The sequence below is a fragment of the Gymnogyps californianus genome, chromosome 3 (assembly GCF_018139145.2).
Source record: "Gymnogyps californianus isolate 813 chromosome 3, ASM1813914v2, whole genome shotgun sequence".
In the NCBI taxonomy this organism is placed as follows: domain Eukaryota; kingdom Metazoa; phylum Chordata; class Aves; order Accipitriformes; family Cathartidae; genus Gymnogyps; species Gymnogyps californianus.
The window spans coordinates 127,487,821-127,514,690 of record NC_059473.1 but is presented as its reverse complement, the minus strand read 5'-3'; the positions used below and the strand labels follow the sequence as shown (position 1 = coordinate 127,514,690).

At 44.1% G+C, this 26,870-nt stretch overlaps 1 protein-coding gene across 1 annotated transcript in view; it reads right to left on the bottom strand.

The window, feature by feature from the left end:
- Positions 1-26,870, bottom strand: part of ASXL2 (ASXL transcriptional regulator 2) — a 126,763-nt gene that overhangs the window by 81,102 nt on the left and 18,791 nt on the right. Inside the window, exon 2 of the mRNA XM_050893888.1 lies at positions 11,386-11,468. Coding sequence (XP_050749845.1) covers positions 11,386-11,468 — 83 coding nt within the window. The remainder of the gene's footprint in view (positions 1-11,385; positions 11,469-26,870) is intronic.

The following is a 26,870-nucleotide window of genomic DNA, read 5'->3' as shown; positions in this document are numbered from 1 at the left end:
GTTAATTTGTAAGACACTAAGCATTCACATGCTATTAGCCTGACATTTTCCACAGACTTTACACACAGATTAAGATTTCAAGTTTGCATCGCACTGAAGCGCTAATGCAAACGGCATGCAGGAAAGGTAGATTAAGGTAACAGAAGCATTGACACCACATATACTACCATTACTTGGTTTCTAAGTCTGTGTGAAACAAGCAGTTGCTCTTTTAATTAAGGCTTTTGCAGCTTGCGTTAATAGAGAAGAGTAGCTTTAGAACAATCAGCAGTGGTTCTTACCTTCTGGAGTTGGAGTGCAACCCAAAAAAAGGAGAGAAACACCCCTTTAAAAACTTGAGCAAAACAATTGTCTAATCATTAATATGAACCCTCCCCCCCATCCACCAGAACCAAATTTAAAAAGTTTCAGGCAGATCTGCAGTAATACTAAGACCAGGTTACATCAAACAGACACAGGGGAGGAAGATGGAGTAGACCTGTCAGATTTTTTCAGTCTATTTTCAAAGAAGCTGGCATACAGCTGCCAACCCCAGGCAACTCCCAAATGCATTATTTTCAACCTTCACCAGTTAATGAAGTTTTTAACAGAAGGCAGGGGGACCCTTTGGAAATCTCACATGCAGGCAGACAGCGGTATAGGAATTTACTTATTCTTTCACACACCCTCAGCACTACTCACAGCTCACAACTCTGGGTAAAACAGCAGCCCTGCAACCCAGAGGAGCGAGACAGACTGCTAGCAGCTTAATGAAGCCTATAGTTATGGTGCAGGAACGAGCACGGACTGCTTCATCACCTCCATGGGTAATCCATGGTCTCGCCAAGTCATTAATAATGCAAACTAATACACCACTGGCCTCATTTAAATATTTCCACAGTAGTGGCGCTGGGGGCAGGTAAAACGTTTCATGCTATAAAGCCAATTTTAACACACCAGCACTCGAAGTTCATGGGAATTTGTGCAAGATCAAAACAACGCGAGTGCAGCCGGCGATCACAGCGAGTTCAGATGGAGCCGCACTTAGACCACAGGGCTAACAGAGGGCCCAGGAGGCACTCGGGGATGAAGATCAGCCTGGAGGACACTATAAAGCTCTTGGGCACACACTGAACTTGGACTTTATTTATAGCTTTAATTAATGGTCTATCATGACAACTGAATCTGACCTGCAGGAACATCAGTAAACTCTGATATCATATGCTGAGTCCTGGATAAGATTAAAAACCCTTGTACAAGTCCTCTGACTTTCTTAGACATGGTTTGCAGGTGTAAGCAATACCTTCAGGTTTACAGCACTTGATTAGCTCCACCTTAACACAGCATCCACAGATAAGAGACCTGTTCGTGGGCTGTTCACATCCTTGAGGGACTATGCAGAAACTACCACTTCTGATTTTAAAGGAGGAAACCAGAAAGGAGTACCTTTCTCTAAGGCTTTTGGGGCACAGAGTTAAAATTTCAACGTTTTTGGGTTCCCCCCACTTTGTATTTCTGCTACAGAACCACGAGCCAGTTCATACTGAAGATAAATCCTAAGTCTAGGTATTTTTTGAGACGTGGGCTCTAGCGTTTTCTAGAAGAGAGTCAACCTGTTAGATCCCTGCAGTGTTCATGAGTAGAGTATTACACCCCACATTTCTCCTGGCAACAGCTAATACACTCTTTCACATGATGAAAACCAATGTGTAACTTTATTTTGAGGAGACAGCAAAAACTGCTACTACCGCAGTCTCAGTTAGGATTAGAGAAGTGGAATATTTCGTTAGTTGTGGATTTGATACCTTTATATAAGCAATATGGAACGAGTCACCTAGTCAGAGTTTCTCCTACATATAATGAATGTATTTAACACTCCCTGCTAATGGCAACAACATGATCTTTCTCCATAACCATTCTCTTTGAACTATTATTTTTCAAACCGACATTTTTCTCTACGTGTATCGTTTATGGCATCCACTAACTAGTCTCCACACTTCTGCACAGACACTGAGTGGTACAGAAACCTGTGGCTACTTCAACTTTTAGATGAATTAATACTAATGAAGCAAAAAAGAAACTGGCCCTGTGAGGGTTTGCCCGACCCAGGGTGTCCCTCAAGAAGATCAGCATTTCATTCTGTGGTCTACAGCGGAACCAACCAGGCTCCCCATGAAGTATGGGCACTATCTGCAGACAAAGGTTCATGATAAAGAACCAAAAGACAAGGTGGCCTGGAGCTGGTGGTGCCAGGAGAAAGTGTTCGAGGGGTAGAAGCTGCATCTCCAGCTCCTCCTCATTTCAGGAAAAGTCCTGGTAGGGAGCCCCTGCCTGGTTCACAGGAGAAAATCCTGAACATCCAGAAGAAACATTCGCTGAACATACCGCTAACCTCGTTAAATACTAATCTGTCACTGTCACTATGACTAATACTTGACAGCCGTTTGACCAAAACCAGCTTTAACCTGTACTTTACACCAGAGACTTCACACACAAATTCCACTTAAAGACATGATGAAGGTCTCAGAGAGAATATCATGTTCTGGTGGTCTTCAGTTAAAAAAGTTAAGTTGATAACTGTTTATTTTCTCCAGAAAAACCCAAGTCCAACTTTCAGCTGACTAAAGGGAAAAAATTGCAAGAACTTACACTACCAGCATTTATTGGCCTTTGCTGCTGCCAGCCCCTTCTCCTGAAGGCTTACAGTAATTAATAGAGCAAAACTGAAGAAGAGTCTTGCAATTAAGATGTGCATGCCTGTAAGGCTGGCCCTAAGGCACCTGCTTCCAACAAATGCTCCTTTCCCATGGGCAAAAGATCAGGAAACAGGCCCAGAATCCCAGCTGTGAGTAAGAAGTCTTACACGTGACAACTCCAAGAGGTTAGTAATACTTTTATGGACATTTTATAATATCCATCTTCCAGCAAAATGAAAAAAAAAAAATCTAACGGGATATTTGAGGTAACCCAACCCTGGTGGTTCTTAAGTAGGAAGCATGGATGCCCCTGTCCTATCCCCCCCATACACACTCAACATTATCAGTATCAAATCCATGAGACATGAACTCAAGGTGTTGCAGCTCATTTGAAGATTACCTTTAAAGCAGCTGTGGATTAAAGAATGTGTAAAGTTTTTAAATGTTTGTCAGCTGATGGCTTCAGCTAGCTACAGCGCCTTCCAAGCCAGCTCACAATCTGCAACTTCACACCATGAAAGGGGGGAAAACCGAAGCTGTTTTGTACTAACAGAATATGACTTGTTTGACATATTGTACGCCAGCTGCCCATACTAGAAGCAGCCCTTTTAACTGTACTCCCTGTCCACAAATAAGCCTATTAAGGCTTCGAGGTATTGCAGTGACTCACGATCTTACAAGAGGCACTGAAGCCAAAAGGCCACTATGCTGAGGAACGAGGCTGGGAACTGTGACTTAGAGTCATTTAGATTGGGAGCAACCTCCGGAGGTCACCAGTCCAACCTCCAGCTCAAAGCAGGAGCAACTACATCAGGTGTCTCAGGGCTTTGTCCAGTCCAACCCTAAATATCTCCAGAAGCGGAGGTCACACAACGCTCCCTGGTCCTGCTCTAGTGTTTTATCACCCTTACGGTGAAAAAAATTTTTTCCCCTCATATTCTATTCAGAATTTCCCACCTCGCAATTTGTGCTCCATTGCCTCTCAGTCCAGCGCTGTGTACCTCCACAAAGAGTCTGGCTCCATTTTATAGAAGCTATTGATAGAAGTGAATGCTCACCAGACATGCCAACCACCAGATTGTGAAAAGCAGGTTTGGATATAGCAGCTTTTAAACATACTGCCATACAAAGAGCTCAAGCAGGAGAAGGTTCCTGGTGTGGTTAACTACGGACTGCCAAAGCAATGAGTAGTTTCAAATACTCTAGACCAGTCTATACAGAAAGGTGGTTTTTTGGCAAACGTTATGTTACCTGACCTCCTCACTGTGGGATGCCACAGCCATCACCAGGCAAATTTGATCCTAAATATTATTTTAAGAAGTTGTGAAAAGCTTTATTTGAATAAATTAACACTGTAAACAAACCAAGCATGCCAAATCTGCTGCCTGCCAAACCCTCGATGACCAGTAAGGACAACTCCTTCCAGCACCCCGTCCCCACGGGGTCCTGCAGCACAGGGCAGGCGAGGGGCTGTGATGCCTAGGCATCAGCTGCTGTCACCAAAATAATTCATCTTGTCCTGGGATGCAGACAGCAGCCTTCAGGGAAGGCTATATGAGCACAGGTGGTATAAACTGAAAGGAGTTCTCTGGCTGATTTGTCCCTGCAGTTCCCTTGAGGACAAGTCCCACAGAGTACTGAGCTTGCTGCTCATGCCTCCAAACACCTCCCATACGGAGCACTGACTGGTCAACACAACGCATGCACAGAAAAGCCTGCTCGCACAGCAGGAAGATGCTACATATTACAGTCTTTGCCACTAGAAAAAATTTATTGGTGTGCTTAATTTGTATTCAAGCAGCTATATGGTTAGCCAAGGTCAGAGAGCGCTACAGGAACCCAAGTGTCCTCATCCATCTGAGGATGCTTTGCCGTAGGGCCATCCTGAAGCACTTCTGGCAGGTCCTCCCAGCTGTTCCCACCTCCTCTACCCTACTCCCGCCAGGCTCCCAACACAGCAGTGGCAGGAAAATAAGCTTCAGATTAGCTGTCTCGCTTCAGCACGTTACTTCCCAGGTTCCCGGCTTCCTGCTGTCGCGAGGAATCAGGAGGCAGCACCAGCGAGCTGAAAACGCAAGCCTGCAGCAGGTCCCATCGCTACCTCAAGACCCTTGCCCTCTCGGGTCCTGCCTGACCAGGGGTTTTTCAGCCAACAGCTCAGATGATAACAGGACCCCAAGGAAACACTAAAGATGAGCTCGTCAGCATGTCAAGTGGCCTGAAGCCATTTTAAGAGCAATACCATGAAGGCTGCTCTGGCCTGTGCCGATTTCCTTCATCAAAATTTGAGCTCTGTGTAATAGCTAGCTCGTCAGTAAAAAATATATCATCTTCAATAGAGAGACAATTTCAAGCTGCCAATGTGCAGATATTCATTAAAAAGAGACAGCAAGCAGACTGCGTAGCAAGAAGTTGTTTCCTTAGCACTTTGACTATAGACATCAAGGATGAAGGCAAAACTCTGGACACGCTTACTCCACAAGAAATTATTAAATGGATTATCAAATATTCTACCAAGATAATTCTGTATATTAGTTAAGCATGTCTAAAAGGTGGACAATGGCCTATATATGTTCTTCAACTATAAGGCCATGATCAGAACCAGACCGAGCTGATGAAAATGCTTCATTTTCTGAAAGCAAATAGAAGTGTCCAGAGCCATTAAGAAGTTTGCTGAAGGATTCAGTCTACACGTAATATCCTCTGGATTTGTGAAAACACTGAAGAACTGGAGAACCTACAGAGGAAGTGAGTTATCATAAGATCTGAAAAACTGTGTATGACCCGGCAATGTGCGCTCGCAGCGCAGAAAGCCAACCCTATCCTGGGCTGCATCAAAAGAAGCGTGGCCAGCAGGGCGAGGGAGGGGATTCTGCCCCTCGACTCTGCTCTCCTGAGACCCCCCCTGCAGCACTGCGTCCAGCTCTGGGGTCCTCGGGACAGGAAAGACACGGACCTGTTGGAGCGGGGCCAGAGGAGGCCACAAAGATGATCCGAGGGCTGGAGCAGCTCTGCTGTGAGGACAGGCTGAGAGAGTTGGGGTTGTTCAGCCTGGAGAAGAGAAGGCTCCAGGGAGACCTTATAGCAGCCTGCCAGTACCTAAAGGGGCCTACAAGAAAGCCGGAGAGGGACTTTTCACAAGGGCAGGTAGTGACAGGACAAGGGGTAATGGCTTTAAACTGAAAGAGGGGAGATTTAGATGAGATGCAAGGAAGAAGTTCTTCACTGTGAGGGTGGTGAGGCACTGGCACAGGTTGCCCAGAGAGGCTGTGGATGCCCCATCCCTGGAAGTGTTCAAGGCCGGGTTGGATGGGGCTTTGAGCAACCTGGCCTGGTGGAAGGTGTCCCTGCCCATGGCAGGGCGGTTGGAACTAGATGATCTTGAAGGTCCCTTCCAACCCAAACCATTCTATGATTCCATGATCTGCTTTTTGGGAGGTAAAACCATATTAGCAGACTCAAATCCAAGATTTGCAGTCTCACAGTAGACTCAGAGCAGCAAATCTTCATGCTGAGTTTTGTACAGCTGCCCTTCCAGGCAGGGGGAAGGGCATGGCTCAGACTCCACATGCAACACAGCTAGCCAGCAGCAAGGCTTGCCTGCTCTCTGCCAGATGCAGGATGCATGTCTCTTCCATTGCTGGATAGTTTCAGTTTCCCCATTTTCCTAATATTTTTTAAGATAGAGAAATGAGAAATATATTTTTCACTGGTTATCAATTTAAGTCTCTTCACCTAGATGAGATTTTTTTTGCCTGGGAGAGCCTTTTATTGTAGACCCATCATGGCTTTAAAGAGCAGCTTTTACAAAGAGGAAAGTCTAACAGTTTTGATAGGGGCAGATTTTAATAGGGAGAGGAAACTCTTTGTAAGAGATAATCTGTCCTTACACCCAGCGTCAGTGGGATCCAATACCAACTTCATCCTTTTCAAAATAATTTAAGAACCCTGCATCCTTTTGAAAGCCGCCCTTCCACCCCTACCCTGTGGGGGGTGTTGGGTTTGTTCATTTTTTGGAGGGGAGTTATGTTGGAGGAAGAATTTCCTAGCATCAAGCTGTTTAAGGAACAACTTCCCTGAGAATCAAGGCATGGAGGAGCATGCAACTTAGCTTCCCCAACCCCATCTTACTTCCTGGCTCTGCAGCAGATAAGGAAATCAAAGCACTGAAGAACAGCTGGGAAATATTTTAGTGGCAAAGCCTTCTCCCAAGAACGAGGAGAGATCACTTTGTTGGTCCTTAACTCAGTCTGAGATGCAAGAATATCCTCTAGCAGCACGCAGCTTCCCTCTTCCTACAGTTACCACCTAAGTCCAGACTCCAGCCCAACCTTTGCTCGTATTTGAGAAGGCAACGAGAGAGCTGTTTGCCTTTTAAATTCATCCTCTCTCCTCTTGCAAGAGAGTGACCAAGTATAGAGTTTTTCCCCACTCAGGCGAGATCCTCATTTCATAGCACTGGAGGAGTCATACAAAGGAGTGATACAAAGGCGACACTGCTCTGAACTACACAGAAGCCAAAAGCCCCGTGTTTTCTTTCCAGGCGAGGGCAAATCAGTATCACCGTAGTTCTCCTCATCACTCAGGAAGACAGACTGTTCACATTACCAGACTCACAGAGGACAAGCTAACCACAGAAATACAGCAGGCTTCTGATTTGCAGTTAGCAAGAGAGGAGAAATACAGGAAGCTGGTTAAGAAACCTTACAGAAGCCTAAAGTTACAATGCTGGCAGCTCATTTATACAAGCTGATACAAGCTAAACACAATAAATACAATAAATACAAAATAAGCTGATTACAAGCTAATACAAGTCAGACTGAGCAGCTCCAGCCCTCTTCACATAACCATCTCCTTGTCTGGAAGGAAGTTCCCTCCTCGAGGATGCTCTGAGCTGGATGCTCAGAGTATCTTGCAAGGAATTTGGAAGGACTGACTTGCCAACAAGAAGCGTAAACCACTGCCTGGAGGCCAGCTAGAACTTGAAACCAAACTGTTCATGACAGACTTATCTCTAGCCCAAATATGACTAGTGAAAAGGGGGCTTTGGCTTCTATACTTCCCCCCCCCCCCCCCCAAGTGGTTTAAGAGTTTGTTTTGGTTAATGTTAGAAATTCCGTGAATACTTGAAATAAAAGCAGCCAGAACACCATGTCTGTTTTCATTTTCACTGAGATTGAGCTAGTGTTTAGACATATTTCCTTGCTTAATTAGTATTAGGGCAAAAAAGTCACTGTGTTTGGACAGAGGTTCACAAGCTAGTATTTTACACAGTGTCCCCTATAAAATCCAAGAAAAACAAAACATTCACGGCTATGAAAAGGCTACCAAAGATACTTTTCAAAGATGCTAACTCTTCAGATACTCTTACACTGATTTTAACGTACCCAAGGAGATTAATGAAATCCAATGACAAGTTAACAATTTTGATTTAAAAAGCTACTTATCATCAAACAAATGTGATTCTCTGTTGCTAACTCTTGGTGCCCACCTATCCCATGCACTCAAGTTTAGGGAACGTTCACAGCTGGTGTTGCTTGGGTTAACACCATTATCCCATGCATCTTCAAAGCCTCATTTGAAAGTATAAGTGTTACAACATGCTCAGGCTTCCCCAAGCTACATTGCCAACAGACATAAGGCAATATAGGATGTTGGGCAAATCTTAGAGCCAGATATGGTTACGCTGCCAATTCATCGAGTGTTTATCCACATGTATTTTATTTTCACATTTTGCAAGCAGTGACCTGTAGGTAGGGAAGGATCTCACAGGATTAGGGCAGCCTGTCAAAACAGGCAAATCAAGAAAATTAGGATGACAGATCACGCGAAAAGTATAGTTCTAGCTTCAGGATGCCCTAGGTCTCCAAAACTCACACCTCTGAGTACTGATCCTTGGTTGACCTTTAAAAATCTCATGATTAAAACTACTTGAATACTAGGATAATAGAAATACAGGCAAGATAATCAGCCAGTATCACCCCAGGTTTCTGTATTGCTACAATAAACTCTCCATCTTATGAAAGACCTAGCCTTGTCCAAAAAATAGTCAAATTGTCCTGCACGCAGCAGAAATCAGTGTTCCTGTTTTTTCCACGCTCATCTCAACTGCCACCCTTCTTCCCTGCAATTCCAAATCCTCCACAACAGTACCAGCGCTTTGAGTCCTCTAAACTCTTTCAACATGCCCTCCAGCTCCCTCCCAAGCAGCTGGCCAAGGGGCAGCCTCTGCCAGGAATCATTAAAGCGAAAGGGAGGTGGACTGGCTGCGCGGCCAAACAGAAAAATGACTGCTGGACACTAGCTGGGCTCCCCGTTCTCTCTGCCTCCTTTCAGCACGTCTGTAGGAAAGTAAGTTGTCACTTCTAAAACTATTTTCTTTCTGGAAATCAGAGATTTTTAAAAGTTAGATATATCTAAGGATTTGAGGCAACAGATGCTGAATTAAAAAAAAAACAAAACACACACTGCAGTCAAAACTGCCAGAGTTTAAAGATTATGCGGTTTGTGGAAACAGTTTGCTACCAAACAAATTTGCAATTTTGTTTATTAAAAGCAAATTGCATTGAGAAACAATTCAAAAAACTCAAATGCCTTGACGCACGTGCTAACAGGAGAGCCCAAGTCCTGCCTGCAAACGTACACACCGTTTTGCCAACCCAAGAGTCTTGCAGCTGCCTGCTGTCTGAAGGCAAGCAAGGACAGGGAAATTGCTGCAACCTGCTGTCAAAGGCTTTGCCACCGTTTCCTGCCAGAACCTCCACGTAAGAGGACTCAAAGCTGGTGAGCAACACACTCATCTGACAGCTTTTGTACCTTCTCTAACATGGTTTTTCCTCTAGTAAATGCTGATTTGTGTTAAGTCCATCTTGTCACAGGCTATGACTTACCAGAAGCCCAATCCAGCCACAAATACATTACTGGCACTAACTGGAACTGAATTGCTTAAGAACTGACAACCTTCTAGGTCTTAGCCTAAATAAAGCTTTATTATATCAATCTAACCTTTAAGGGGAAAGACCGCTACACAGCATCCAAGTGTGGCTCTGTCAGTAAGGTGGATAATTGAACCAGAGAAATCGAGTTTCACATCTGACTGCTCCCACAAACATCTTTTAGGATTTAAGGTACTGAGGAGTTTGCGCTGTCCTGATGCTCAGCAGCAGCTCTTTTAGAGAAGAAAAGAACTTCCTATCAGCTCAGGCTAAATCCCCAAATCAACTCTAAAAGAAGGACTTGAGGTTGAGAAGGATTATATGGCACCATGGCATTTCTGTTCTGCTTTTTTTTTTTTTTGGCCGTTCTGCCCAAAATCTGGCCAGGCCAGCCAGAGACTGGATCTTTCACACCACATCTGGCCTCCTGCCTAAGGCTCTGTCCCAAAAAGAGCACTCTGAATTGCTAAAAAGGTTCACCACGGCCTGGATGTTTGCTGGACTTGTGCTTTGCCATCAGCGTGACCACCAGTACAGACAACTGCATTTCTATCCTTGGGTGTGCACAAGGGGCTGACAAGTGCCGTTACTGTTTGTGAATATGCCTTTGATGGATTAACAGTATTTAACACAATACTGATGCTGCCCTAAGGCTGGTAAACCTTTGATCTGACCGAATGTAGCACTGCCCTAAAGCAAAGCACATCATCAGGGCGGGAAGTAAACCGCACTTTTGTCACCTCCCTAAGAGCTAAATGAGTATATTTGGTTTCCTTACTTTCAGACAAACTCATATTTCCAAAAAGCAAACAACCTTTGTGTTGTCCACAACTTGAGTGGAAGATGTTATTATCGACAGCAGAATTTCTACACTTGGGCCCTTGAATATTTCCTGCAAAGCAGATGGATTGCTGTATTAAACTGGCGAAGTGGAGCGGAAAACATAATTAAGTCAAATTCAGGATGGCTATTTAATTCCAAAATAGATGAACTGGCACATCCAATCCTCTTTTCCCCTCCCTTTTTCTTTGCTCTTGGAAGTATAAATACTTTGTAGTACATATGGACAATTGTTCCCTATCTCAGCAAATACACCTGTGCCTTTCTGGGAAATATATATGAGCAAGGACTCAAGAATTAAGCTATGGGAACAGCAGTTCAAGAGTTGTCATGTGAGTCGCTCTGTTTCTAAAGCAGATCAGTGTCACCCAGGCTGGCACCCTCCTTTGCCCAGCACACCAAACACTCAGTCTGCTCCTTGCGGGGAACAGGAAGATCTCTAAAGCAGACCCACATGCTACTCCAGATAGTACTAAAGAAAATAGCATGAGGCATAAAGTTTTCTAAATAAGGATTTGTAAGTGAGGCTGCTTTTTTACTTCCTGGAGAGCTTTAAGTTTTGGTTTAGGTCATTTCCATTAAACTGACTATTCATCTTTTTTTTTTTTTTTAAAGGGTGAAATAAAAAGTAGTTAAGTTTACTTCAGTACCTGGAGTCTGAACTACCTGATCAGCCCTAGTTTATCTTACACAAGGGCTGCAGACAAGAGGCATGCAGCGCATACCTGGAAATTAAGTATGACCCTTATTTAGCTTTCCTGGTGAAAAGTACCAGTGACTTGGGAGCTTGTTTGCAAATGGGACCTAGGCTCCAATTCTGCAGGTATGTAACATTTCAGTCCCCAAAATACTTAGAAGATAGGGGTTAACAGTAAACTAAACTAAGTTGCAACCAAAGTATGAATGTGTTTTACTGGTATGGGTACTTAACTCACCTGATTTCTTTAAGTCCTTCTTTCTGGATAACTTGAAGGATCTCTTTATGGCTCATAGGTGTATTAGGATACTTCTCCAGGACCTGGCAAGCAAAAGTAGATTGAGATGAAGTTACTCATTTGCATTTTCACTTTAACGTTCAACTGCACAGAAAACTACATATAATGGTTTGGACTTCTCCAAGGATACAACCGAGGAAGAACTACTGGCCTTCTCACATCTCATTACCACCCCTTCCATCTGAAGGATATAAGGAGCAAAGAGACTCCAGAAGATTGGCTAAAGGACTTATTTTAGTGCAATTCCCAAATTTTATTTCAAATGTGCTGCCCCTAGATAACACTTCTTGGAGAATTAAAAGCTCCACAGTAACAGGGTGGCTTCACAACCATCAGTTTCATTTGGGAATGCTTCAGGAACTGTCAATGTACCTCAGATACAAAATTTCCAAAAGCCAAATCCTTAAGGTTTGCAAAGTTGAAACAACTACCGATCAGTTTGGTTGTAAGTATTAAGGAAGTTTAAGGAAATCTGGGGTTTAACACTGTTAGGGTTCTTTGAAAAATCTCTGCACACAGTTCAGGCTTAAAGTTCGTAAATACGGTCTACAAAAATGCTTCCTACATTAAATTGTGAAATACACGCCTGCCCCTTCCCCAGCCCACACTAAGCACACCCCAGTGCCTAAGCATCGCTCACCTCCCTTTCAAGAGGGCTAAGATGCAAAAGCATAATTCACAGTAGCAGACAGAGATGCTTAAGAGTGCTGAAGGAAGATGCCAGTTACTACACATCACTTGGCTATTTTAAGCAATATTGGTGCTGGGGGGATGGGCAGGAAATGCCTCGTTTCCTTCTGAATCATCTGCCCTTGACCCATGCCCAGCCCATCACCCCTTGAGTTCTGACTTACGTCTTTAACCAGAAAACAAACCATCAGTATGTTAAGTATAAAAACCTAGAAGTGACTCTGCAGAAGGGAATTACCAGTTTTAATTTCTCTGTTCAACAGCTGTGCAGAATGCCCGGCTTCTCCTAAACCCCCGCAGCTTATTCCCTCCAGGAACGTTTAAGTCATCCTGACGGCTGCAGATTTAGCTCTCTTTGGAAAGGACTTTGAAAAGACCTTGCTGAACTGCAGCATCTCTCTGCTTAGAGAAACAAAAGACCTACGTTTAGCACCGTCTTTAGCTTTGGAAGCCCTAGCTGATGTCCTCATCATGTTAAATCTCTTCTTAAGTTATGTTAAAGCCTGACTTTCACAGCTACTTAAGCTATTTCCAAAGCTGGTATGTGACTCTTGCCAAGGCTGGCTGGCTGCAACGAAGCACACTCTGAAGCACAGCACTGAACAGCAGCACAGCATTTCGGCTGTTGTGACTTCTTGAACAGCAGAGTAGCACAGGTATAAAAAAAAGTGAGTTTAAAACAGATTTAAGTGGGATTTGTTTACACTTACTCTGGTATCAGCCTCAGTGACTCATTCCACTTCATTTCTAGCTGCATTGTAACTAAGGATGCCCGCAGCAAAAGGATACAAAATTAAGGTGAAGAGTGATTTGTCAGATCACTGCAGTTTTTAGATTTATATCAGCTCCTAATTCATGTTCCCTCAGCATTGCCAAAGAGTCAGCATACTTTTATACCATTAACTTGGAACCAAATCTGAAAGCTTGTTCTGCACAGTGTGCTGAAAGGCCACGGAGGGCAAGAAGAGTTAAGGTTATCTCCATTGCCATCTGTGGTGTCAACTTTTTCATTGCAGCTAGCAAAACAAATTAGGAGAAAGATAAAGTATTGCTATGATTCCGCTAACAAGGAACTTCAGGGCATTTGCCATTTCTCACACAGAAAAATCTACGTGTGCATTTTTCTTCTGGGGCACTGTGTTCTCCTCTTGACTTTCACTACATGGACGTGCTCTTGACAGGTCCCATCTCGCTCATACCTAGAGCGGCAACAACACATTTCATTAATTTTTCACTAGGCACAACCGCAATGCAAGCTAATACCGTGTTCGACCAGAGAATCTCATCATTAAGAGCAGAAAGGAAGAAAAGCTTCTCTAATTATATCCTTGCATGCCCACAGGATGCTTCTGTGTATTTCTCCCGGGTAACCTGTCCCCACATCTTCCTTCCATAGGACTTCTTCCTGTAGTTGAGCTCAGCAAGATGAGCAGTCTGGCCTCCTGCCACACCTGCCTGCCTTCCTGCAAATCGTGATGGACCACTCCTGTGCTCTGAGAAGGCTGCTCTTGAAGATCAGCCAGCTCTCCTGGGTTTCTCTGCTCTACAGGAAAGATTCCTGTAGGATCCCACGTATCAGTTCGCTGAACAAGCCAAAGCCAGGCATTTTTATCCTTTTACTCACTTTCTTCATTTCCCATAGGATCTTAAACTCTCATTTCACGGTCACTGAAACCAAAGGTACCACTGTGCACCACTGTTCATATTCCCAATCAGCTCTCTTAACCCTGCTAGATCTCCTCTAGCCAGTTTGTCCAGCACCTGGCTCAAAAAGCTGTCCTCGAGTAATTCCAGAAATCTCCTAGACTGGTTGTGCCCTATATCACCCTGTGCTTCCAGCAGATGCCGGGGCAGTCAGAACCAACTCTCCATTCATAAGGCTTTTTCCAGGTGTCTAAAGAGGGTTGATCCACTTCCTCTTCTTGATGCAGCTGGCCTGCAGCAAACACCCACCACGATGTCCCCTTTGTCACCCTCCCCTCTGAACTTCACTGATAAGCTCCCAATTGAGTCATCACCAGTTATACAGCACGGCTCTGCACATTCCTAAAGCTGTTCTTTAGCACAGAAGGCAAACCTTTCTTCATTTTCCATGCCTCTCCTTCCACCTAAAGCACTCCAATGATCCTTCCCTCCATGAGTTTCATCTCACCAACATTGAGGCTCTGCATGTAACGAGAGCTGATCAAGAGGGAACTAAGCTATTAGTACCAAAACTGCACACACACCTCTAATTCCTTATGTCCCCTGCTGAATGCATGTACACACAAGCATTTCAGGCTGGCCCACGGGTGTGCTGAGGAGATGCAAGAGTTTCTCTGGCAAAGTGGAAGAAGCTCCCTTGTCACAGACACACTCTGTGCCTCTCTTCACCCTATACTTCTGGTTTTCAGCCTCCATCCCACAACAAACCTGATTTAAAGCCCTCCACACTGTTAGCAACCATGTTGGCAAAGATTTTGCCTATCTTTATCAGATGGATCCCATCTCTTGCCATCAGTCCTCATTCCTTAAAGGGTCCCATAGTCATAAAACCCCACCCTGTCTATAAATACTAACTGTGCAGGCAGAAGCTGACACTCAGACAACATCTGCCTCCTGCCTAAGCCTTTCCCATTCACCAGCAGGATCTAGGAGACCACCTGAACCCCAGAGGCCTCTGAAACTTGCTCCTAAGGCCTGGCATTGACCTTTTATCTGCTCAAGGTCTCCTTTGGAGATTTTATTCCATTTCCAATATAGGGATGATGCTGATGAAGGGGGGGGGGGGGGGGGGGAAGGATATTAGCAGTGGGCCCCCAAGATGCTCAGGGGACAAGACCACTTCCCCTGGAAGACAAAGTTATGAGACAGAGGACTTCTTCAGTCCTCTGAAGGAGGCTAAGAAAAAAAAGAAAAAAGGCTGAGGGTAAGATACATCATAACAGCCTTCCAGCACCTATGAGAACATTAAAAAAAAAAAACCAGAGCCCCACTCTTCACCGTGGTGAGTGTAAGGAATAACATTTTCATGATGAGAACAGTCGAGAAACGGAACAGGCTGTGCTATTTCCATCCTCAGAGGTTTTCAACAAGACCTGACTGGATAAAGCCCCAAGCAATGTGGTCTAACCTCAAGGTGACCCTGCTTCAAGGGGAAGGTTGGACTACAGAGCTCCTGAGGTCTCTTCCAACCAGATTATCCTATGATCCTGTAAGTGCCCACATGCATGAGTGGCAAGGCGTAGTAGTCCACAGACCAGAAGAACTCTACCAACTTCTCCGTAACATCCTGGATCCAGTCTCCTGGCAAGCAACAAACTTCCCAAGACAGCAAGTCTGCACAGTGGATGGGTATCTCAATCCTTCATTGAAGGAAGTCTCCAGCCATTATCACCAGCGGCTTCCTCTTGGTGGCACTGGGTCATACCCACAGACCAGGCACAAGCAGCCCAAAATTTGCCAGTCTGTCAGAACTGACTGCTCCTCTTGTGTTGCCAGAACCCTGTATTTGTTCTCCATCCAAACGCCTGCCTGCAGAGGAAGGCTTTCTGCTGCTGAAAGTAAGAAAAACTTCCATCTTCAACACTGTCCCTGACAAGGGAATGCAACTTTTTTATCTCTTGAGTAGTGTGGGGCTTGGGCTGTTGCGCTGCAGCATCTCTGCAAATAGCCGGTTAATCTCCCATTTGTCCTCCCTAGTGCTGCAGAGTCTGCTCACCTCCTCCCAGGTCACCAGAAACTCAAGCAGAGCCCATGGTCCACTAGTGAATCATAGAATAGCTCGAGTTGGAAGGGACCCATGAGGACCATCGAGTCCAACTCCCTGCTCTGCACAGGACTACCTAAAACTAAATCATACGACTAAGAGCGTCGTCCAGGACACCTGGGGAGCCTGTTCCAGTGACTGACTACCCTGTCAGTGAAGAACCTTTTCCTAATGTCCAATATGAACTTCCCCTGACGCAGCTTCATTCCATTTCCTTGTGTCCTATCGCTGGTCACCAGAGAGGAGATCAGCACCTCCCCCTCCGCTGCCCCCCCTTGACGAAGGTGTAGACTGCAATGAGGTCACCCCTCAGCAATGAGGTCACCCCTCAGCCTTCTCTTCTCCAAGCTGAACAAGCCAAGTGACTTCAGCAGCTCCTCGTAAATCTCGCCCTCGAGGCCTTTCACCATCCTGGTTGCCCTCCTCTGGACACACTCTAATAGTTTGATGTCCTTCTTATATCAAGGCGCCCAAAACTGCACACAGTACTTGAGGTGGGGCCGCACCAGTGCGGTGTAGAGTGGGACAATCACCTCCCTCAACCAGCTAGCTATGCCGTGTTTGATGCACCCCAGGACATGGTTGGCCCTTTTGGCTGCCAGGGCACACTTAACTCATATTCAACTTGCCGTCAACCCAAACCCCCAGATCTCTTTCCGCAGGGCTGCTCTCCAGCCTCTCATCCCCCAATCTGTACATATAACGGGAATACCCCATCCCAGGTGGAGAGTCCTGAAGCTACCATCATCTTCAATCCTGGCCTCCAGGAGGAGCACCAGGCATTCTCTGCAGTCTTGTCTGGGACAAGGCCTCTCACAAACTGGCGGTGGGGTGTTCAGCCACTACAGGGACTGACATCCTATCGTGGTATCACCATCATTGGTGTGCCAACTGAAGCACTGAAGTAGTCTGCTACGTAAGCAGACATTTTTGCTAGCTCAGTTTGATGGTGTTAAAGGTCCTGGCATCAAGGTGAACTTTCTTTTGTAAGATTACACCAAAGAACACAAACTAGATCAGGAAGAAGACAGATTAGAAAAAAACTTTTATTAGAGGAGCCTGAGTAGTAAGGAGAACCACTTTTTTTTTTCTTCTTGCTTACAGTTATCCTCTTCAAGAATACGCATGAGTATTCTTGTATTCTAGGCTATAACAAATATGGCACTGAATGAAAGACGACTGATTCAATGGGTGACACAGCTGTGAGCACCCTTGAAGCAAGCTAACAATGGGATTTGAGCTGCTTGTCTTCCTCCTCAGCTTGAACATGCTGTTTCTGAACAGAAAGCCTAGAAGAGCAAAGAACATACCAATAGAATTGTCAAAAGGCAATTGAGGATCACACGTTGTTGGTCTTGCAAAGGAAGTTTACAGCTCTGCATGGTTAGCTACAGAATAGCATCGTGCATCCAACAGATTTTACTGACTTAATTCATCTGACATTCTGCTCAGAGATGCCTTATACATTCTTATCTATCAGTATCCTTGAAAGATAGCTTTACCTGCCAGATCACAGTGCAAACTCCGATTTATTTTCCATCAGGCTGGATGTATAAGAATATTCATCTGAGGACATGACTCTGAGGTGGCTTCTAAGTATAGAACTGTGGCATTTTGCTAGAGCCACTAATGTAGTGCCACAAGTCTGGGTACTGCAAAAACAGATCAATACAAAATGGCCTATTCTCAAATGCACAAGAAAAGTGTTTGTAACTCCAGGTTAACCATTAATGCTGACTTCAAAACAATGCAAATCTGGATCAAGACACTTACTCAGGAACACACAAGTAGCCGAAAAGGCTGCCTGTCCGCTTGGAGAGAAGACTAAGCTCCCAACATCTAGACCCTTCATTGACTCTTGACCCTGGACGGTCAACAGATGGATGAGAAACTTTACTTTGCCCCTCTCCCCAACCCACGACACACCAATAAAGACAAACTGCATGAAATCAATGCTGCTAACAACATAGCTTGAGACTTTTAACGTGTTGCTTTGCTTACCAAAACCAACCAAACAAAACTCTGGCCATCTCTGCTGAGGAAAGACTTTTAAATAGTCTTCATAGACACAATTATCTGCTATCAGATTATCTGCTATTCAGCAAGAAGTAGTAAAAAAAGCCACCTTCAAAACATTGGGGTTGGTACTGGGTCCAAGACTGTTTTCCATTAATGACCAGATGACAGCACAGAGCGCACCCTCAACAAGCTCACAAACAATACAAAACAGGAGGAACAGCTGAGGCACAAGATGGCTGTGCAGCCATTCAGAGGGACCTTGACAGGCTGGGGAAACACGCAGACAGAACTTCATCTCAAGTCCACAGGGAAATGCCAAGTCCTGCACCCAGGGAGGAACAGCCCCTTGTTGACCATGAGCCAGCAATGTACCATTGAGGCAAAAAAAGGCCACCGGCACCCTGGGCTGCATGAGGCAGAACGCTGACAGCGGGTTGATGGAGGTGATCCTTCCCCTCTGCTCAGCACTGGTAAGACAGCAACTGAAGTGCTGTGTTCAGTCCTGGGCTCCCCAGTTCAAGACAGACACAGACAGACTGGAAGAAGTCCAGGAAATGGCAACAAAGATCATTTTAAGGGACTGGAGCATCTTTTATGTGAGGGGGGGGCTGACAGACCTGGGATTGCTTAGCCTGGAGAAGACAAGGCCCAAGGGGATCTTACCCATGTGTATAAGCACCTGATAGGTCATAAAGAAAACCAAGCCAGACTCTTCAGTGGTATCCACTGAAAGGACACGAGGTAATGGGCACAAGTTGAGCATGGTGGTGTTTGGGGTTTTTTCTGTTGGGTTTTTTTAATTATTATTGCAACAGTGGTCAAACACTGGAAAAGGTGCCTAGGGTAGCGGTGGAGTCTCCACCCTTGGACTGGACAATGTCCTAGGAACCTCACTTTCAGCAGAGCAGTTGGACTACACAGCCTCCAGAGGTCCCTTTCAACCTCAATTATTCTGTGATTCTATGACACATACCTTCCTCAAGTGATCAGAAGCAGCTGATTTAGTCACTAAAGGACTGAGGTTAAGTATCACCATGTAATTCTATGTTCCCTGTGCTTTCTAGCTGACCAGGTTAAATCCACAGGAGGTATTTCCCAAGCCAAGCTGTGAACCACTTTCCACAGGCTATTGTGAGCGCTAAACAATGCATGGCAAGGAATGGGAAACTCACCGAAGACGTTAATACAAAATCAACACCTTCGGTTTAGGAACTTCACTCAAAGAAAGCTGGGAGAATATTTTGAGGAAAAAAAACCATAACAAACCAAGAATCACTCCACACTTGCCCTTTTTTTTTTTTTAAATTTTTCCTTAGCCATCTGTTATTACGTATTGTCAAGACACTATTGTGATAGATCAATTTGATTAGACAATACAGACATTCTTAAAATGATAGAAACAGCCTTCAGAAAGTATCTATGGAAGCAGTGATCCATGTAATCTAACCAGCTACACAGCAAGAAGGGATCTCAGACTTTCACTTACCAGAACTGGAAACATGGGAAGGAGGGAGAGAAGGATGCAGAAGGGGAAAAAAATATTCAAAAAGCTTAGCATTCTCATTCTTCATCTCAAAATACTGAAAAAACTAGCACATGAAGTTGCAAGTCTAACAAAATAAAGCAAGTTACAGTCAGGAAGAGAAGTACAGATTCAAAGTTTTATGGATTTTAGACTGAATGGCTACCTGTAACTTTGACATGTAGGGTATAGCTGCAGAAAAGGCTCCTCAGATTCACTATTCCTATCCTGTAAAATAGGCATTGAAAACCCTTTCATCATCTGCAAGTTCAAGAAGACATCTAACGAGGAAAAATAAAACACTACCATTATTGCAAAAGCATGAACAGGAACAGGTCATTGTCTAAAGGCTTTTGGATCACTGAAAACATTTTATCCAGTGAATACTAAGCAATTAGGTATGGTTTAAATAGAACAAAATCATGAGAACGGTCCAAGATTTGGGCAACGCCCAATACTTAAACTCAGTCTAGACAAGCTCATCTGGAAAGACAACTTTTCTGGTTGAACAGCCATGGCTTCTTCTAACAGCAAAAAGTTTGCACGAGAATTTAGAGACTTGTTTACAGTGGTCAGACGCTTCTCAGAAACCTCAAAGCACACACATCTTCTGTGCAACCTGATCCCCGACCAGATCTAAGGACAAACCAGAAACGAAGAGGTTGGACAACCCACCCCGAGAGTGGTCAGGGGACTCTGAGTCACCAGTCCCATATTTTCCAAAGGCATGCAGCCCTCCATCAAATAACTTTAAGCAGCATGCCAAGCTCTGCAAATGCCCCAACTAAGGGTAATGAACATTTAAATCTGCACAAGCCACACCACCGCAGGACTGCTTCACATATATCAAAACACAACTGGCACACTTTTATCCGTAACTGCCTTTAAGGAAGAGGCGCAGAGGCCAACAACAGCCCAGTGACATTAACCCAGGCGTTGCTCCGTGGCCATTTTGGCTCACTGTGGTTTTGCTGCCTTCAGCTAACCCCGCACTGTGGGATCAAAGCTTCTTGTGTTGGGCAACCACCACCACAGGTGAAACCGATAAAACAACTAGCTTCGGCTACACAGGACCAAGATTCATTTGCACTGTCCTGGTAACAGTTGTCATCTCATGCTCTTTAAGGAACTTGTTTAACACTAACTCTCAGCCTACTTAGATAAGCAAAGCAGTTCACATCTTCAGATGCAGTAATAACTCTGTGCTGCTTTACAAGCTGATCCAGAAGAACCAGGTACAAGGATTAAAGAGACTCTTAAAAAAATAGATACACCTTAAGTACCTTCGCCTCTCTCTTCTGCCCTTTTAATCCCATATCAGATCTTTCTCGAGTCCTTTTTTAGTTACTGTGTGTAAAAAAATAAAAACTACTACTACTACCTGCCACAGAACTGAATCTGAGAGGCATTTTAAAATTAAGAGTCAGGACTTATAAACTACCTTCATACTATGCCCAGCATTAGCCAAGGTGAATCCAAAGAACAAACCAACAAGTGCCAACACTGGGTACTGAAAAAGCCTCATTCCTTGAGCCTAGCTATTAATACTGAAAAGTGTCAGTGTTCAGCACCGGTGAAGCCGTATACCTGAGATGGTGCTGCCGATGCTCAAATTATGCTGCCTTAGGTGTTGAAATATTCTAGTTGGCTCATTGTTAACAAAAACCATTAATAGAGTCATCTATTTTATAGTACACATTGCTTTGCACCCTGAAGCTGTCCTGGTGTCTGCAAAGGTTTCCAAGAAAACACGATCATCAGAAGAAAAGATATTTCCTAATTTCACATCTTGGAAGAAAGGCAGCTTTCTTACTCCTACAGTATTTACGGTGTGAAAAATTTATTCACACCACCTGCAATTAAATTTAAAGCATTACGTTTCAGAAGCAAGGTAGGCAGCTATATCAAGTGGACCCAGAAAAGTGAGAGAGTCCCCTACGAGCACCAGCCTACCACATCGGAACACAATCTCCAACAAAACACGTGAAAAATCGCTGCTCTTCCAAGCAGCTCCGTTTTTCCACATTTCCCAGATATCACTGATTTACAAGCATTGGCAAGAGGGGAAGATTGTGTCACACCTCAAATCTACAGCAGAATAAGCAAAACCGCATTTTACCCAGGCTGTTTACAGAACAAAAAAGCAAGCTTGCAATTGCATCCAAACTGTTGAAGCAGATCTCTCATATTTCTTTAGCTACGGGGGAGAACTGAGGGGCGGTTTAGGTGTACCAGAGACCAAAAACGAGCAATAGAATAGTAAGAGTCGAGGCTCTTGCTGCATGAAATCCTTGTCATTACAGTATCCCTTTAAAACAGAGGGGCAATTCTGGAATGTGTGATAAAAACAGGGGAACACTCGAGTGGAAGATGTTTCAAGGCAAGAGATCCTATAAAAGGAAAGCAGATTTCACAACAGAAATTACTTCAGGGTTCATGTCTCTTAGTACAGTTTTGCTGAACTCAAGCCCAAAGTCCATATTCTGCTTCCAGGTCAAGCTATTGCAACACGATCCAGAGGAACCCTTCTGCTCTGACCGTGCTGCCCACCAGCGCTCCCGACTCCGAGAACAAAATGCAAGACTCCAGGATTCCCAACACAGAAAGCTGCACTTCCAGCATCCCCTTATACGACAAGGATTTGCCCGTAAGCAAGTGTCCTCTTAACCTTAAAGGAAAGTATTTTTACTACGAATCTGAACTTGCTGCTCAAGTCAGCGGAGAGGACATCCAGGTCCCAACCAGCAGGACAGAGGAGGAGGAAGGATGGAGATGAGGAGGAGGACAGGGTTGGAAGTGCAGGCAAAGCAGGGGGCATGCCAGCACACATCATCTCGCAGGTGGCCCAACCCACCGTTGGGAACAGCCTCCACCTCAGTTGCTGGACCTCGGAGAGGACCTGCGGTGACCAGCAGCGATGCCTTCGGTAAGGTGGGCAAGCCCAGTGCTACGGCATGGAGCTACAGGAGAGAAACCATCAAAATCAAAGAGCTCACGTAATAAGAGTTTAGAAGAATCAGTGTGCCGATGCATCAGCATTACGTGCAAATAGGAGGGGTTTAAAAGTTAAAAACAAACAAACCAACCTCTAAACATGATTATCCAGGGTTGGCTGCTTTGGGAGTAGTTTGGCATGCGTTTTCCAGCATTGTTAACCCCAAAACAAAACAATCTCATCTCTACATCAAAGCTTTCACCTCACTTTTAGAAACCTTTTAAAATGAAATCAACAACCCTTCTTGCTCTAAGCCCCACCTAACAGCAGTCTGTTCTCAACGGGAACTCCCCAAAGCTACAGCAATTCCCATGTGCTGCACTGGCCGAGCTGCAAGATAACACACACTTGTAAACGAGACACACACAGACTGAACAAGAGGGATGACTGTCCACACAATTAAATTTTTGGTACTGGACACTGGTACAGCGAAGGTTTTGCTCTGAAAACACACCAAACACTTACCCGCATGTCACGGCTGCAAACTGACCGGTGTTACCAATGCTATTTAAATTAACACAGTGAAGAGAAATGTAAGTGTCTTGGGCCACTATATCTGCAAAAAGTGGGACATTTATCTCCTCTGAACTGCACCCCAAGTCTCTCTAGTGAGTAGAAATCTTTGGTTATGCAGAGTTACATCTCTGGTTTAACAGTTAAAACTGTTATGGTATCTTCTCATACAATACTAGACAGACCAGATAATCTCCCCATTTTGGATTTTTTGCCTTTCTTCAATCCTTTGACAGAAGAGGAGGAGGGAAACCACAGGAAAATAATCTTAAAGCACAAGAGCAAGACAAAGGGCTAGGATTATATTGATCAACTGATGATTAACTGAAAACAGCTTGGGAAGAAAGCAATGAGAACCTCAGCTCTTACACCTTTGTGTTTAGTCTACAGTTGTCAAAACCAGTAAGAGCAAGGGTGTCAACTTGGAGATGTAGTTAGAAGCTGAAGATCCCTTCTTAGCTTAGGAGGGATTTCCGCATATACTATTTCATCTAGATTCTTTCTAAAAAGACGCAGACTAGATTTTACGGTTCCTCACATCTGTCATTCTCCTATAGCTTCTTACTAGGAAAAGGAAAATTACTCTTTCTTTAGAACTTAAAAAGACACTGCAGTGAACCCTCTTGTGCTAACGAAAGATGGGAATTAACTAAGCCCACCACTGCTTTTCCCCTTCCCAGTTCCACCCGCTCTCGGCTCTAACTGCTCAACGTGAACAAAGCTCTGGTTAGTGGGGATTTCCATCCAGAAAGATGGACCATCATTAGCTACAAACACTCCACTCTCCTGACATTTCAATACACCACATAACAATCCAAATAGGACCAAGTTGTTGGGAATCAGATACTGCTTTCCAGTGAAATACCCGAATACATCACCTGACAGTATATCCCTAAGCATTACTGCTAATAGATGCTTCTCAAACATTTAACGCCAGTATGACTATCAAAAGAAAGGCCACCACCAAACACGTATCTGCTTCCAAGATTAACTAAGCATCCTTTTGCAGGCACTGCTTGTGGAATATCACATTTGCAGAAGGAAACTTCATGCAAACTCACTGTAGGAAGCCTTACAAGTGAAACACCCCAGGAACTCCCGTGAGTAGCTGCCTGCACGCTCAGCTGAACCCCACTCACTGAAGGCTGGTATCAAGCACAAGCAAGCCTGAGTGACTCAAAGCAAATCCATACAGTACGGCCTTCCTTCTCCCGAAACAACATTAGTGGGGAGGGAAGGATAGAAGAAATTTAACTTTTAAGAATTAAGAGAAATTGTTCTAACTGAATTTAAAAAAACCCCCTCAACTCTGATAAAGTTACCAGCTTTACCACCCGGGTGCTGATCAGAAAGATGGTGTTACTGCTGCATCAAGCCTGTGTTTGACAAGCTTGCCAAACATCCAAGTGAAGATTATAGTGCCTTTGTAACACAAGGAGCTTCTACTGTTCCTTTGCCTGGCACACACAACATTTTGTGGCTTACTTCGTACCACAAATGCAGATGTAGACAATGCGATACTATTTGTTTTTCATCCTACCAGTGTGCCTGATGGGAATCAAACGGTAGAAAACACAGTTTCTAGGTACACCCCTCCTATATTCATGTCACCTCTTATCTGCATAAGCGAAAGCTCAACAAAAATCAGAGAGTACCTTAGGGATGTCCATGTGGGAAGTCTTTCATCTTACGATGCATTAGCCAATGTTTAGGCCTATGTGGTGCAGAAAGTTCTGTCAAGTAGTCCTACTCCCACGTCAATACTCTTTCACTACTAGTATTTCCAACAGTTAAGTGAAACTTTCTCAAAAAAGGAATCTGTATCACTCAACTCCACCTAAATCCTCAGTGCCACCGCTTCACTGTCAAGGCATGGGGAACTTGCCAGAGGTCAAGCTTTGCTGATGCCAACTGCCCATTCACTCCTTTCTAAAGCTACCGGATTGTAATGCAGAAGCAATCTATGATTCCTAATTACCTGTTACTTGTTTCACATTGCAAGCTCCTAAATTTTACTGAGAACAAAACCGCAGCATCTGGGAATCTGACCATCTACTAGCAGGAACAGTGGAGCAAAAAAAGCAATTTTGGCAAAGCCATTTTAATCTGATGTGTCAGCAAGTCTTCCCCTTTGCCTTTTAATATCCTCGCTGCCTTGCCTCGCTATTTGTGGCTCTCGAAAGTTGGAAGAGGAGGATTTTCTCAATGCAGCTCAGCTTTCAACACCCTTCTGTATGAAGAATTTCTACAGTTCTTGTTATGGTCTGGTATTTTACTGACAAAATAGGAACATTAAGTTTCAGAAATACTAATAGCATCCATATTAAGTTTTGTTGAAGCAGTACACGACCATTTCCCCCACCCTAAAAGTGCCACACCACCAAGTTATCCGCGTGTCTCCATTACATTGCTACCTTATGAAAAAAGCTAATAGAGAATTAAAATATACTGTTAGAAACTCCAAGCTGGAAGCAAGGCTTTGAACACTTCCACTGCTGTGTCTTTTCCAGCAGATGACATCAGGAACGAGCTCTTTCCAGTTTCAACATCAGGTCTTCAGGAAATTTAACAATTGCTGAACAAAACCAAACGTTTGGTGCTGATTACTAGGCAAAGAAGGACGAATATTATGACAGTGAACCCACTCCATTTATCATATGAAACTAATCAACACCTTAATTCACACATACCAAGGTTCAAGGCTAGTTAATAGCTTCAGAGCATTCTCAGGGCACCAAATTAGCATGCACCTCACTAAAATGCAGTTACACCACAGGCAAGCAGCTCCTTAGAAGGCTGCAATGAATCATTCATGAATACAGGAGCTGAAACCCTTGTTAAGGGAATTAAAAAAAAAAAAAAGACATCCCCTCCCCCAGACCTGTCCAGCATAAAACGACTCTTACTGGGTGATACTGTTAAGCTTTCTTTTCTAGCTCATCCTTTGCCAGAAGTAAGAGTTGGCCGTACTTTTCAATTTAAGAAAGCTCTAAGTGATCAGAGTAAGTTCTGCCCATGTAACTATGACAGTATATCAAGCCAGTATTCAAAATTACGGAGGATAAAAGCCCCATGGAAACTTGTGTTTGAAGTGGCTGGGGTTTTTTGTTTGTTTTTTTGTTGGGGTGTTTTGGTTTTTTTACAGCAATCTGTCCATCAAGGTTTAAGCAAGAGATTCTCCAAGACTGGATATGAAAGAGCACCTTAGTTCATTAATGTTTTCAGCAAACTTTGGTAAAAATGCACCATGGAATTCTTGCTATTGATTATTCCCTTATATAAAGGAGGAATTAAAATTGGGCAACCTAATGCTGTAAACGTAATCATCACTTACACTTGGGCTTCTTCCTGGAAATAGAATTTAAACTTCATAAAAGCCATGAATCCACAGCAACTTGAAGAGTTATTAGCTCAATCCCCTGCATGTTCTGGAGGGCCAGGCAGCAATACCTGCTCATTAGGTTACATCTCAACCTCATATCCAACATGGACCTCTTACCTCCTGGCCATTCCTTGCTAGGAGGAGAATTCCAGCTGCAGCAACAGAAGGCAGCAATAGCTGCAAATTTCCTTATACCCTCCTGCAGCAAGAAATAATCTTTATGCAATGCAAACCTTTTACAGAGAAGTGGGTCAGCTATAAAAAAACCAAAGCGTATGTGAAATTCCTTCTCAGTCAGTCACTACAGAGCAGTGTGCTGGGCAGAGGCAGCATGCAAAATACCGTTTCACTCTGGCAGTAACGAGAGGAGTGAAGAAGGGGACTGAAGGACTTGACCTAGATTGCAATATCTTTTCTACTCATCCAATTAGGCAAATGCTATTCAAGGTCTTAACCAGAAACGAGGTCAAGACAGAATGGACAATTCCGTGTTATTAGAAACCAAGTGCCATTGAATGCCAGTGCATGTTATCATTTCATGCAGCATTTAAGACTG